The sequence below is a fragment of the Lissotriton vulgaris genome, chromosome 2_1, assembly GCF_964263255.1.
Source record: "Lissotriton vulgaris chromosome 2_1, aLisVul1.2, whole genome shotgun sequence".
NCBI classification, from domain to species: Eukaryota; Metazoa; Chordata; class Amphibia; order Caudata; family Salamandridae; genus Lissotriton; species Lissotriton vulgaris.
This window is the reverse complement of record NC_141687.1, coordinates 996,930,681-996,943,267: the sequence shown is the minus strand read 5'-3', so window position 1 is coordinate 996,943,267 and position 12,587 is coordinate 996,930,681. Positions and strand designations below refer to the sequence as shown.

Here is a 12,587-nt window from a genome sequence, read left to right as displayed (position 1 = left end):
AATAACCCCAAAAATTAATCTGACCTTGTGTAGTGTAACTAGTACTCATGTAATGCGCTCCAACACCTTTGGGTTGCTCGAGTGCACATTATATAATAAAAATGTCTCAGTCTCTCTGGGGAGCTGCCTTGAATGTACTTTGAAATTAGAGCTCTGAGAGGAGGATGAAGAAAGGAAGAGGCAGCGGGGCAGGCATGCAGCAACATGGGAAGTGGTGGGAGGGACGAATGCTGCTCCCATTCATCAGGTAAAGGGAAATAAGGAAATGTAAATGTAAAGCGCTTAAATAATCTTGGGTGGGTTGAGTTCACGCTCTATAAAAATCCCCCCAGAAATGACCCTGACATTGTGTAATGTATCTAGTGCTCATGTAAAGCGCTCCAACACCTTTGGGTCGCTCGAGTTCACATTATATAAACAAGCGTTAGAGAAAATGTGATAGTAGTTGCCCAAGCCTTGCCCTTAACTCTGCTGCAGGGTTGGGCTGGTCTCGTAAAAGCAACAAGCAACAAAGCGGGAGGGATTTGGGGAAATCCATGCACCATGAATTCAAAAAATTAAAGAATGTATTTCAGAAACAGTGTCTAGCATTTCACATTTCATTTCAATATTTGAATGGGACGAGGGGATTAAGTGGCTGAAGCTGAACCACCAAAGACAGGCAAACCGTAACACGAGCAGGAATCAAAGAAAAATATAGTCCCTCAAATGAACACAAACACAGAAGCCTAACGTTAACAGTAAGTAATTGGAGGTACTCTGTGGGAGGAAACCAAACACAAAAGGAGAGACAAAGAGGAAGGATTAACCACGAGCAAGCAAGCATTTTTGAAAGACAATCGAAGGGATGAATAAAAAGGCAAGAGGCTTGTTGCAAGCGATAGAGTTATTATAGCATGTCTTGAAGAGACAGCACATATGCTACCTAGGTTAGACGTAATGAGCTTTCAAAAGATATCAATCACTAGGCAAGTGGGGGGATGGAAAGCACACATCTTGACAGTGAGGAACAATTCATCTTTGGCAGAAAAGCAAGACAGATCTTTTACAAGCAGAAGCAATGGGAAACAGTTAATGGTAGAAATGGTTCAAAACCGAAACACCCTTTGCATTGCACCTTCATACAACATAGAAACATCGAATGCCTTGTAGATGCACAGCCTTTTCTTGGAATCTTTCATAACATAACCTTTCCCTGCATTGAGCACAATACTTTTAATATTCTTTGCCTTTTGTGTGACAGTTCACATACGCTATGGAAAGACATACTATGTCCAAGATAACGTTAAAAATATATATTTGGGACAAAGGTCTATTCTTCCAGGCACATTAAACAGGAAATTCATAACCGGAGATGACTCAGTGGCTGAGAAAAGGCATTACCATTTGAAGGTCAGCGAGTGTCATACGTCACAGAAGACAGTACACCTGAGCAGCTCTAGTCTACAACGATGAATGTTGCAATTAGATATAAAAGTTACACAAAAAAAGAATGGTAGAATCTGGTAACATGTCCTTGGAGGACAGTACTAATGGGATAATTCACACATGCTTCTATATCGCTCTAAACAGAAGTGGGATATAGCTCTTTTTGGAAACCCACTTTTGTCATTCCCCCTTCTTGTCCCTTGGCACCCCCGAGTAGCTGGGACATGCACCAGCATTCCATAACACATCCACTCTAGCTGAGCAGCAAGGCAGAGAAGAAAGGAAGATGCATAGCACTGAATACTAGATACAACATACATCCATTTTTAAAAATTAAACTAGATTTTCAGAGAGATTCTGATCTTGTGGGTTAGTACATTACTAAAGGCTGAAGTTGCTATTAGTGTAGTTAACTCACAGTAATAGCAATTAAAAAGCTAACTTACTTGTTAGTTCAATAAAAAATAAAAAAATAATATTGGTTCAAATGATCACTTTTTTGATTTGTAAAGTGAAGCTGCCGGTTTTCTTTCATTATGACAAATGTTTGTTAACTTTAGATTATAATTATTTTCATCAATCGGTTTTATCTCTTACAAAATAGTGCAGTTGGAATATATGTTTACAAATAAAACATATAATTTGTTAAACAAATACGATATGAAAGACTTTGGCCTTTTAGAAATTTCGGGCTTCTGACCTTAACATAATTTAGGGGGGACATTTCTACTATATAGAAGATTTATCCAATTTTTATTTATGCAATCCCACAAAGAACAGTATAATTTCTGTACAAAAAGTGAATGTTTATTGTACATTGACATATTTTAGAATATTTACAGAAAGTGAAGATATGTGGAGTATAGGCATGCAGTGTTTAACCAAAAAGAATGAGTAAGAACAACCGCTTTAATTCAAGCTTTTTTTCAACACTAATTCGGTTTTAAGTTGCTACAATCACATAGTTTACAATTAGCTTTACTGCAGCCATACCTTACCTTATGACATATATCAATTGCATCAACATATCTTTTTGCTTTCAAGTAGTTAAATGCCAGTTTGTACCCTGTAAAAAGATAAAGGGAAGTATGCATGTCATTAAATAGAAACTGCAGTATTGGAAATTAGATGCAATGAAGATTGTTATAAAATATAACCTGACAATTAAGCAGACAGTCAATATACTTTAATTTCGATCAAAATAAGACCATAAAAAGACATCATACAAAATCATTTTAAAACCAAAAACGTACAATAATCACAAAACAATTTAAAGATTGTACAAAATGTGCAAATTAAGCAATCCTGATTAGTGTCCAGGTAAATGGAAATGGTAGATACAAATATTATTAATAACTTGGGGGGCAAAGTGCATTTTTACAGCAATTTGGTCATTTCATAGTGCTGCAAATAATGTGTTCGTATTATCCAGTTATGTGGTACACATGTAATCCCCTTGGAGGGATGCAACGCTGAGTCAGGCCTAAGGGAATTCAACTCTTTCAGTGGGGTTTACACAAAGATCTGAACAGTAAGTCCTTAATTCATCAAGCTATTTTACCTCCTTGGGTGAAATATCTGCTATCACAAGTTATGTAATACCATTGGTGCAAAAATATTATTTTGGCAAGGAGGAAAACTGTATAAAGCAACTGTTGAAAATCAGATTTAATTCCGAGCAATTTCCATGAACATAAAGTTTAATTTAATTAAAGAACAAGTTACTTACCTTTGGTAACGCATTATCTGGTAAAGTAAAGACTATCTAGCTGCAGAATCCTTCACTTAGACGAATACCAAGGAGCCAGACTGGATTCAGAAGATTTTTGAGAAGTAGCCCTGTGCGCCGGTAGTTAGTGCCATCCAGCTCTGCATAGCATTGTCTGAGGTGGAAGTGACATGTGCGGTACCTAAATAGGAGTTACCTCGGCACGATGAGCATTGACTACTGGTCTGACAAACTAAGGCCCTGAAAAGGGTGTTCCCTACATCATAATCAGTCCGCAGAGCGGGACGATGGGGGGTTGGTAAGGAATCTGCGGCTCGAGGGTCTTTACCAGATTAGGCCTTACTGAAAGTAATGCAACTTGTTCATCTAGTATAGCCTTCTAGCCGCAGTTCCCTTACCATAGAATAGATACCGAAACAATACCTTCGCGGAGGTGGAACTCCGAATCTAATCAGATTAGAAAGTCCTGCAGGACCGAACGGGTGAAGTGCCCATCACGACAGACCTGACTGTCCAGGCAGTAGTGTTTGGTGAATGTGTGTGGTGAGGTCCACATTGCTGCCTGACAGATGTCTAAGACTGGGACGCAGAATGCTAATGCAGTGGTCGCAGCCTTTGCTCTGGTGGAGTGAGCTTGCAAGCTCTGAGGGGGCTGCTTCTTGGCCAACATAGCCTTTGCTTTTTGCTCCTACATAGCCCACAAAGAGTTGATCGGCAACCCAGAATGTGGTCAAGGTAGAACAACACTTTGTTTGGGTCCAGATGGTGGAGTCTCTCCCGTTGGAAGAAAGAGGCGGAGCAAAAAAAGTAGGCAGAGTTATGGTTTGGTCTATTTGGAAGGAGTCACCTTTCAGAAGGAAGGAGGCACATGCCCAGAGAATGGACTTGTCCAGATAAAAGGTGGTGTGAGGAGGGTGCTCAGAAACGCTTGTAATTCGCTGATCATCCTGGCCAATGTTATGGCCACCAGAAAAGCAGTATTGATAGTAAAGAGCTAAAGGGAACAAATTTGCAGAGGCTTGAAACTAGGTCGAGGTCCCAATGAAGCATGATAAAAGACGTAGGAGGAAACATGTTACAGGCCTCTAAGAACCTAGCCACTACAGGTGACTTACAGAGAGAAGGCTGGTCTGACAACCGCAAGAATGCCATGATGGCAGAAAGGTAACCCTTAACTGTGTCCTGAGCAGAGCCCTGCTGGATCAAAAACAATGTGAACATTAAAACTTCAGATTAAGGTGCAGAGAGCAGGTAAATGTTGTGGGAAACACACCAAGGCATAAACTTGTCCCAATGTCAGATGTACACCGACTTGGTGGAGGGGCACCTGGCTGTCAAGATAATATTACAGTCTTTGGGAGAAAGGTAGAAAGCTGTTAATAGTCACATCATAGTCTCCACGCATGAGGGTGCCCAGGTTCGGTTGCAAAATCCTCACCTGTTGCTGCGACAGAAGATTCTCTCAAAAGGGCAGCCTGACTGGCGAACAGATGGTCATGCTAAACAGCTCAGGGTATCAAAAACACACAGGGAGGGTAGGGTCAAAGGGAAAAGTTTTAAGACCTACTAAAGAGTTCCTATTAAAGAGTTTAAGACACATCACCCTATTTTATATTCAGCACCTTTTTTTGTCTGTTGCACTGTGTTTTCACCACTTTTCACGGACCATCAAAAAACTGGCCAAAAAATTGGAGGTTCATATATCACTGTGGACCGTTATCAGTACTTATAACTTACTGTGTGGCACAGGGTCTAGATGATCTAAGGACCCGCCAGGCCACAGTGTGGACGGCCAAATGATAGGACTGATCACTTGGTTTGTTTGATTGTTACCCACTAATAATGTGTACTGGATTTGGTTGACCAGTTCTTTGATCGAGTTTTAGATATCAACATTTGTGTCCCTTATAAACGTGTCTCTCGCTTTCTCTTAAGAAATTATTGTGTGGTGACTGTAGCACCAACTGACATAGTGTAAGACTTGCCAGGTTTGCCAGTATTCTGTCTGGCTTATAGCCCTCCTAGGTTCTTGTTTGTTATTCAACCAGCTCAGGGTACCAGACTCTCCGTGCCAAATCTGGAGCTACAGGAATGACTTGGGCCTGGCAGAGTCAGGAATAACTATGGCGGCGGGGGCACCAGTACTGGGGCGGGCGTTGAGGAAGGAATCACTCTCGCAGATGGATCAGCTCAGCATCTAGCAGGGGATCCTTGGGGCCTAATCAGCACTAAGGGTGAACCCATCGGTTCCAGAAGGGGGCCCTTCTGTGCTCATAGGGCCTGAAGGAGCTCAAGAGGGTACACCCAAATTTGAGGCGCATGGCCTCATAAACCTCTTTCAGCTGGGAGGGGGTAACTCTAGCAAAATCAGGGTAGTGCAGAGCGGATTTGGGTTCAGATTCCACCGCCTCATGGGTACTGGAGTGCACTCCCGCATTTCATTGGAAAACTTCGATGGATGCGGCAAAGTTGAAGATCGCTTCCACTTCTTGGATTTCCTGTGTCTCTGGGATTTACCCGACTTCCCCAATGACTAGGAGTGTCAGGAAGGGCTTTCCGAACGGTCCCAGGACATCGAGCGTAATGGAGTCAGCCGATGTCTGGCATCAAGGAGCTTGAAAAATCGCTACCTCCGCACCTTGGGATACTACCCCGGCAGTTCTTGCAGGTTTTGAAGTTGTGGTAAACACAAGGAGATGAAGGATGGAGCACTGAAACTTTTCAGACACTCCATCATCATTCTTTCGCTCAATTTGCCACCTCAGTTCAGACCCAGCTATATGCAAATCAGTCTTGAGCCTGTGCCTCATGGGAACAGTCCAGCCCGAACTGCCAAGCCAGGTCTTCCCTGAACCGGAAACAAGCATCCTGGGACCAGTTTCTGGGTAACACCTTTCATCAGCCAGGCTAGCTTGAATCCAGGGTCTGGACTGTTCCCTTGAAGTTGTGGTCCCATTCGAAAAACATCACAAACTGTCACCGGCATTTGCCAGTGACAGGCCCCACATGATTTGAAACAAACCAGTTCCTCGGGTGACATACTGAACACCAGGAAAATCTCAAAAAAGGGCCGACTAAACATTGAAAAATTCAGCCAAACAAAGTTAAAGTGGGGTTGCTCAGATTGAATCAGAGCTATCTGCTGTGGAAAAGAAATAACTGATGTCAGCATGCTGAGGGGGCGGATATAAAGGTACCACGTACATCACTTTCGGCGGGGAAAAAGACACGCGGAGCCAAACGATACCACCTACTGGTGCGCAGGGATACTGCTCGAAAATCTTCCAGATCCACTCTGATGCCTGGTGATTATTCTAAGGTAAGGAATCTGCGGCTAGAAATCTCTATCAGATAATATTAACAAATTCAGTCCGTTATTGCAGGAATATCTAGCCCCAAATTTGGTGTACGTTTTCAATACACTATACAATTATGTTCTCAACTGTGTAGAAAATTACAAATATCCTCCCTAAAGACTGATTGCTACTCTAATCTTGTCGAATTAAAACAAACTCTGCTCTTGATTTATGTATTATTTAACAAAAGCTCAGTTTAAAGAATTGCAAATACATCAAGGGACTGTGGTGGGCAAATGAGTGGTCTATTATAGGTATTACTTCTTTCCCATGGGGTGTTAATTACTACTGAAGGAGCTCCAGGATGAAACACACATCCTTTCTATAGATGTTTGATTTTTTAACATGGCAGAGATATTGACTTTTACTTCATCACAACAGAACATCCAACCTCAGAACCACCAAACATATAAAGCACGCATGGACCTGTCAGCCGCCTTCGACATGGTCTGCAACCACACACTACAAACACGCCCACACAACGCCGGGATACAAGAGAAGGCCCTGGACTGGACCACCTCCTTCCACTCCGGCAGAACACAGAGCGTCCGCCTTGCCCCCTTCTGCTCTGAAGCCACCGAGATCATCTGCGGCGTACCCCAGGGCTCATCCCTCAGCCCAACTCTGTTTAACATCTACATGGCACCGCTCGCCCACGTCGCCCATCGGCACGACGTCAACATCATCTCCTACACCGATGACACCCAGCTGATCCTCTCCCTCACCAAGGACCTCCACACCGCCAAAACCAACCTTCACGAAGGAATGAAGGCAGTCGCTGAATGGATGAGGAACAGCCGACTGAAGCTGAACTCGGACAAGATGGAGGTCCTCATCCTCGGATCCACCCATTTTGCCTGGGACGACTCCTCGTGGCCGAACGCACTGGGAACCGCCACAACACCCACCGACCATGCATCCAACCTAGGGGTCATCCTTGACTCCACCCTCTCCATGACTAAACAGGTCAACGCCGTCTCCTCCTCCTGCTTCAACGTCCTCTGCATGCTCCACAGGATCAACAAGTGGATCCCCACTGAAACGAGAAGAATGGTCACCCAGGCCCTCGTCAGCAGCAGGTTGGACTACGGAAACGCCCACTACACAGGAGCCTCGGCCAAACTCCTGAGACGGCTCCAATGCATCCAGAACGCCTCAGCACGCCTGATCCTCAACATCCCTAGCCGCAGCCACATCACACCCCACCTGACAGACCTGCACTGGCTCCCGGTCAACAAGAGGATAACCTTCAAGCCCCTCACCACGCACACAAGTTACTCCACAACACCGGACCAATGTACCACAACAGACAACTCCGCTTCTACACCCCCACCCGCCAGCTCCGCTCAGCGACCTCGCCCTCACCACAGTCCCCCGCTTCCGAAGAGAGACCTCCAGCGGCAGATCGTTCCCCCACCTCGCTGCCAAGACCTGGAACACTCTCCCCATCCACATACAACAGACCCTAGACCTTCAGAAAACTCAAGACCTGGCTTTTCGAGCAGTAGTAGCATTCCCCACCCCAGTGCCTTGAGACCATCACGGGGCAGTAGTGCGCTTTACAAATGATAGGATTGATTGATTGATTTGGGTGGATATTACCCCACCATGGTCCCCTGATCTTCTTATAAATCCCTGGGCCGCATTGAGCTTGGTAGATTGGTTATTCCAGCAGAGATATTTTATCCATGCCCCTCAGCATTCATCTTTTGGTGGAGTTGACCACAACCTCCGATGCTTGGTCATGTCCCTCTTGAAAAGAAGAGCACTGATTTCCAAAAGGATACTGGGAGAAATTGAGCTATTAGTGGAGAGGGGGTGAAACCCTTCTCAAGCAACAACTATAATCCTTCTACGGTTGAATCACATCTTCAAAAACTAGTCATCGAGATAGGGAAAGAGTCGAACCCCTGATCTGCGCAGATGAGCTGCGACCACCGCCATCACTTTCGTGAACACCCGAGGGGCGCTTGTAAGGCCGAAAGGGAGCACGTGGCTTACCGTGAACCGCAGGTAGCGCCAGTGGGCCGGCAGGATGGGGATGTGGAAATAAGCGTCCTGCAAGTTCAACGCCACCATCCAGCTAAGACCTGAGCCAATGTCAACATCTTGAACTTCTCCTTCCGGAGAAAGCTGTTGACGTTCCGGAGGTCCAAGATAGCGCGTAGGCCTCCTTTGCCCTTCTTGGGAACCAGAAAGTAGTGGGAATAACAACCACACCGTACTTCTGGCCCAGGAACGTGCTCGACGGCACCCTTGGCCAAGAGGCCGTAACTTCCTCTTGCAGAAGTTGTGATCCCCACACATGCGGTGGTATTGCGGTGGCATGGCTGGAGGTGTTGCCTTGAAGGGGAGAGAGTAGCCCCTTTGGACGATTTGCAGCACCCACCTGTCCGACGTGATGGTACGCCAGTGGAGGAGGTGATGGCGAACCCTGCCCCCCACTGGCGTCGAATGGGCCTGAAATGCCGGACTAAGAAGGCTTAGAGGCTTAGAGGCAGATGCTGCGGGGGTGGATGTGGACTGACCCTGCCATTGTCCCTCGGCACCGCCACTGCGTTAACCACGTCTGCATTGAGATTGGTTCTCGGTCTGTGGCTGGAGGTGAGGGGGCGCCCCTTCCTTGGCCACGAAAGGGGTAAAAAGCAGAAGTTTGCTGGCGCTGGCCCAGGCCCAAGGACTTGGCCGTAGGCCTGGAGTCCTTAAAATGCTCTAGCGCACTATCCGCCAAAGAGGCGACGGCCATTGAAGGGCATGTCCATGAGCGTGGCCTGGACATCCCCCGAGAAGTTGGCAAATCGCAGCCAGGCGTGGCGATGAATCGCCACGGTCGTGGAAATCGCTCTGCCGAGAGAGTCCGTAGTGTTAAGTCCACATCTAATTGAGTACCGTGCTGCATCCCGCCCCTCCGCCAGGGCTTGGGCGAGCCATGTCCGGGCCTCCTCCGGACACTGTGGCAGCACCTCCGCAACCGTATCCCACAGAGAGTGGGTGTAACGGCCCAAAAGGCAGGCGGTGTTGACAGACCGCAACCCCAAACTCAGAGAGGAGAACAGTTTCTTCCCAAACTGATCATACCTTTTGCATTCCCTATCCGGAGGAGCGGTCGGGAATGCGGTCTGGGCATAGAGGCCTGAATCACCAGGCTCTCGGGGGTAGGGTGAACGGACAGAAAGCAGGGGTCGCCCGGAGCTGGGCGGTGGCATCGGGCCACGTTCCGATCCACAGGGAGGCCTGTAGAGGGCTTGGACCAGGTGCCCATCAGAACGTCGGTGAGGGCTTTGTTAAACGGCAGTAGAGGCTCTGAAGAGCTTGCCTGCGGTTTGAGCACCTCAGTGAGGAGGTTAGTTCTTACGGCCGCAACAGGGAGCTCAAGAGCCAAGGCCTTGGCCGCCCTGTTCAACACCACGCTATAAGTAGCCCCCTCCTCCGAAGCCACGGAGGGAGGAGAGATGAATCCAGTGTAAGGCAAAGTGTCTAGACCACTGCCCCCCCCCCAGCTCATCAGCCCAGTCCTGGCTTAACTGGCACTGCTGTGTCAGAGGGATCTCAGACCCCTCCAAGTCCTCCTCGTCATCCATGTCCTGGAAACCAGACAAAAATGATGGAGCCGGGTCGTAGGTGAATTGTTCACTCATCGGCGTCGGAGATGGCGCCGAGCGGCGCAACTCCGGCGTCGCACCCGGGGCTGAAACCTGGGTCGGTGTCGTGCGAAGACTGCACCGGGAGCGACACCCTCGGTGTCGGCGCCAGCAGAGGAGTCGTGAGGTCGACTGGCGACCTGGATCCTGTGGGGCTCTGCGGCATCGGGACCGGAGTCGACGACGGCGCTGGTCCCGGAGCCGCCGGCCTGCTAGGTCTCCCAGCTGGACCTGCGGGGCCCGAAGGCGCCTCGGCAGGTTCCGACGGAGGGAAGTGAGTCCTCATGGCCATGGGAAAGCACTTATCTCCTCTGGCGTTGAGTGCAGCCCAGGGACCGGCGGGTATGGAGCTGGACGCGGCGTGTGCGGCTCCGGCGGAGCCGCGCGGGCGGTGTCGCCCGAACCCCGGCCGCGTCGCATCGGGGGGAGTTGGAAGAGCGATGCCACCTCTTCAACATCTTTTTCGAATGCCTCGACTTACCGGAGGACTTGGAGCCCGACGAGTGGTGGTGACTCGACGAGCGTCGATGACTGCTGCTCCCCGACTGGTCCCTCAACATCCTCCTTGACCGGGACCTCAAGCGGCACGGAGCCGACTGCTGGACCTCGAGCAGCTTACGGGACCGCTCCCGTCTAGACTTCGAGGTCAAGGCCCGGCAGTCGGGGCACGACTTGTCATTGTGCCGGCCGCAAGGCAGTAAAGGCACAGACGGTGACAGGTGTCGCAAGGTTTTAAACCAGGCATCCCTAACGGCACAGAGTCTAAATCGACTCAAAAAGTGATCAAAAGAGATCATAAAAGTTAGTCAAAAAATAACTAGAGTACTGCTCTTCCCGGATCTGCGCTTGCTGGCACGGAAAAAAGAAGAACTGATGTCAGCGCACGAGGGCGGCGTCTAAGTACCCCGACGACGTCATTCCAGGGATCACGACGCAGACGACCGACACGGAGCCGCAGACGACGCCTACCGACGCGCAGGGGTACTGCTGACGAAAATTTCTGGATCCAGCCTGACGCCTGGGGATATTCTAAGGTAAGGAATCTACACTAATGTGTTTCTTTCAGATACATGGTAACATTGTCTTACACCTGATTGACACATTTAATTTACTTTTACTTGTGGGTCCCAGGTAGGGTGGTGCTACAAGTACACGGTGCCTGTAAATTAAATGCCAAGAGTGGGCGTGCAGCACACATTGTGCCAACCACTCAAGTAACCTTCTAAACATTTGCTGGACACTGTAGCCTATGTTTGCAATTTTTAACATGCCAGAAGAACCTTTTTGCCTGGCCTAAACCTTCCCAATTCAAATATATAAGTCACCCCTAGTTTAGGTCTAAACAGCAGAGGGCAGGGTGCAGTATATATAAAAGGTTGGACATGTACTTTTACGCTTTAGATTTCCTCATAGTGTAATAGCCTTAAATTGGTTTTTCACTACTGCAAGGCTAACCTCTTCCAAAGGATAACATTGGGTTACCTTATTACATTTAATATCTGATAACTTTCCATTGGGAGAAAGTAGGAAGGTCGAATTTGGTATCTAAAGAATTGTAATTTAAAACACTCTTTAATGGTAAAGCACAAGTTACTTACTTGTGTAACGATATATCTGTAAGAGACATTAGTTAGTGATAGATTCCTTACCGTAGAATATCCCCAGGCATCAGACTAGATCCAGAAAGCTTTTTCGGCAGCAGTACCCCTGCGCGTTGATAGGTGTCGTCGCACGGCTCGCGTACGTCACTGGTGTCGTAGTCGCTGAGATTAATTAATTAATTAATTATGTGCTTATATAGCACTGGAATCACTCCCGAAGTAGTACCTCCGCGCTTCGACCGCTGCGAAACCCTTCCTGGCTTCCCTGAGAGATGGTCCCTTAATGGGTATCTCCAGGGTGAGACAGGCATCCCCGGCGGTCTGGTGGGGCCGTTAGTGAAGATGAGGCAAGCTAGTGCCCAGAGTTGCCGAGTGTGATCGCTGATCAGAGTGGGCACCGAGGCGAGAGAATTATCGAGTCCGCTGACCCTGGTCCAGAAACCTGCCGCGTCGGGAATCGAACCCTGGTCCCGGGCCGTCCTCTGCTCTCGGGTCTGCCGCCTCTAACCAGTGAGCCACACTACTTCATGATGATGTCGCTGGAGATATAGACGCGCCCATGCGTGTGGACGTCAGTTCTGAACATAACTTTCCGCACCTGGAACGCAGAGCCATGCAAGAGACTGACCACTGGTGCATTGAAACTAGGGCCCTGAAAGGGGTGACCTTAATCCTAGAAATGAGTTTGCAGAACGGGAAGGATGTGTGGGGCGGTAAGGAATATATCACTAATGTCTCGTTACACAAGTAAGTAAATTGTGCACCTGAAAAAGACATGTTAGTGATAGATTCCTTACCTTAGAATAGATACCCCAGCAATACCAACCCCGGT

General features: G+C 47.9%; 1 protein-coding gene across 1 annotated transcript in view; it reads right to left on the bottom strand.

Moving 5' to 3' along the window:
* The window catches only part of TTC21B (tetratricopeptide repeat domain 21B), a 502,211-nt gene that overhangs the window by 52,326 nt on the left and 437,298 nt on the right, over positions 1-12,587 (bottom strand). Inside the window, exon 28 of the mRNA XM_086956589.1 lies at positions 2,427-2,494. Within this exon, the coding sequence (XP_086812715.1) occupies positions 2,427-2,494 (68 nt within the window). The remainder of the gene's footprint in view (positions 1-2,426; positions 2,495-12,587) is intronic.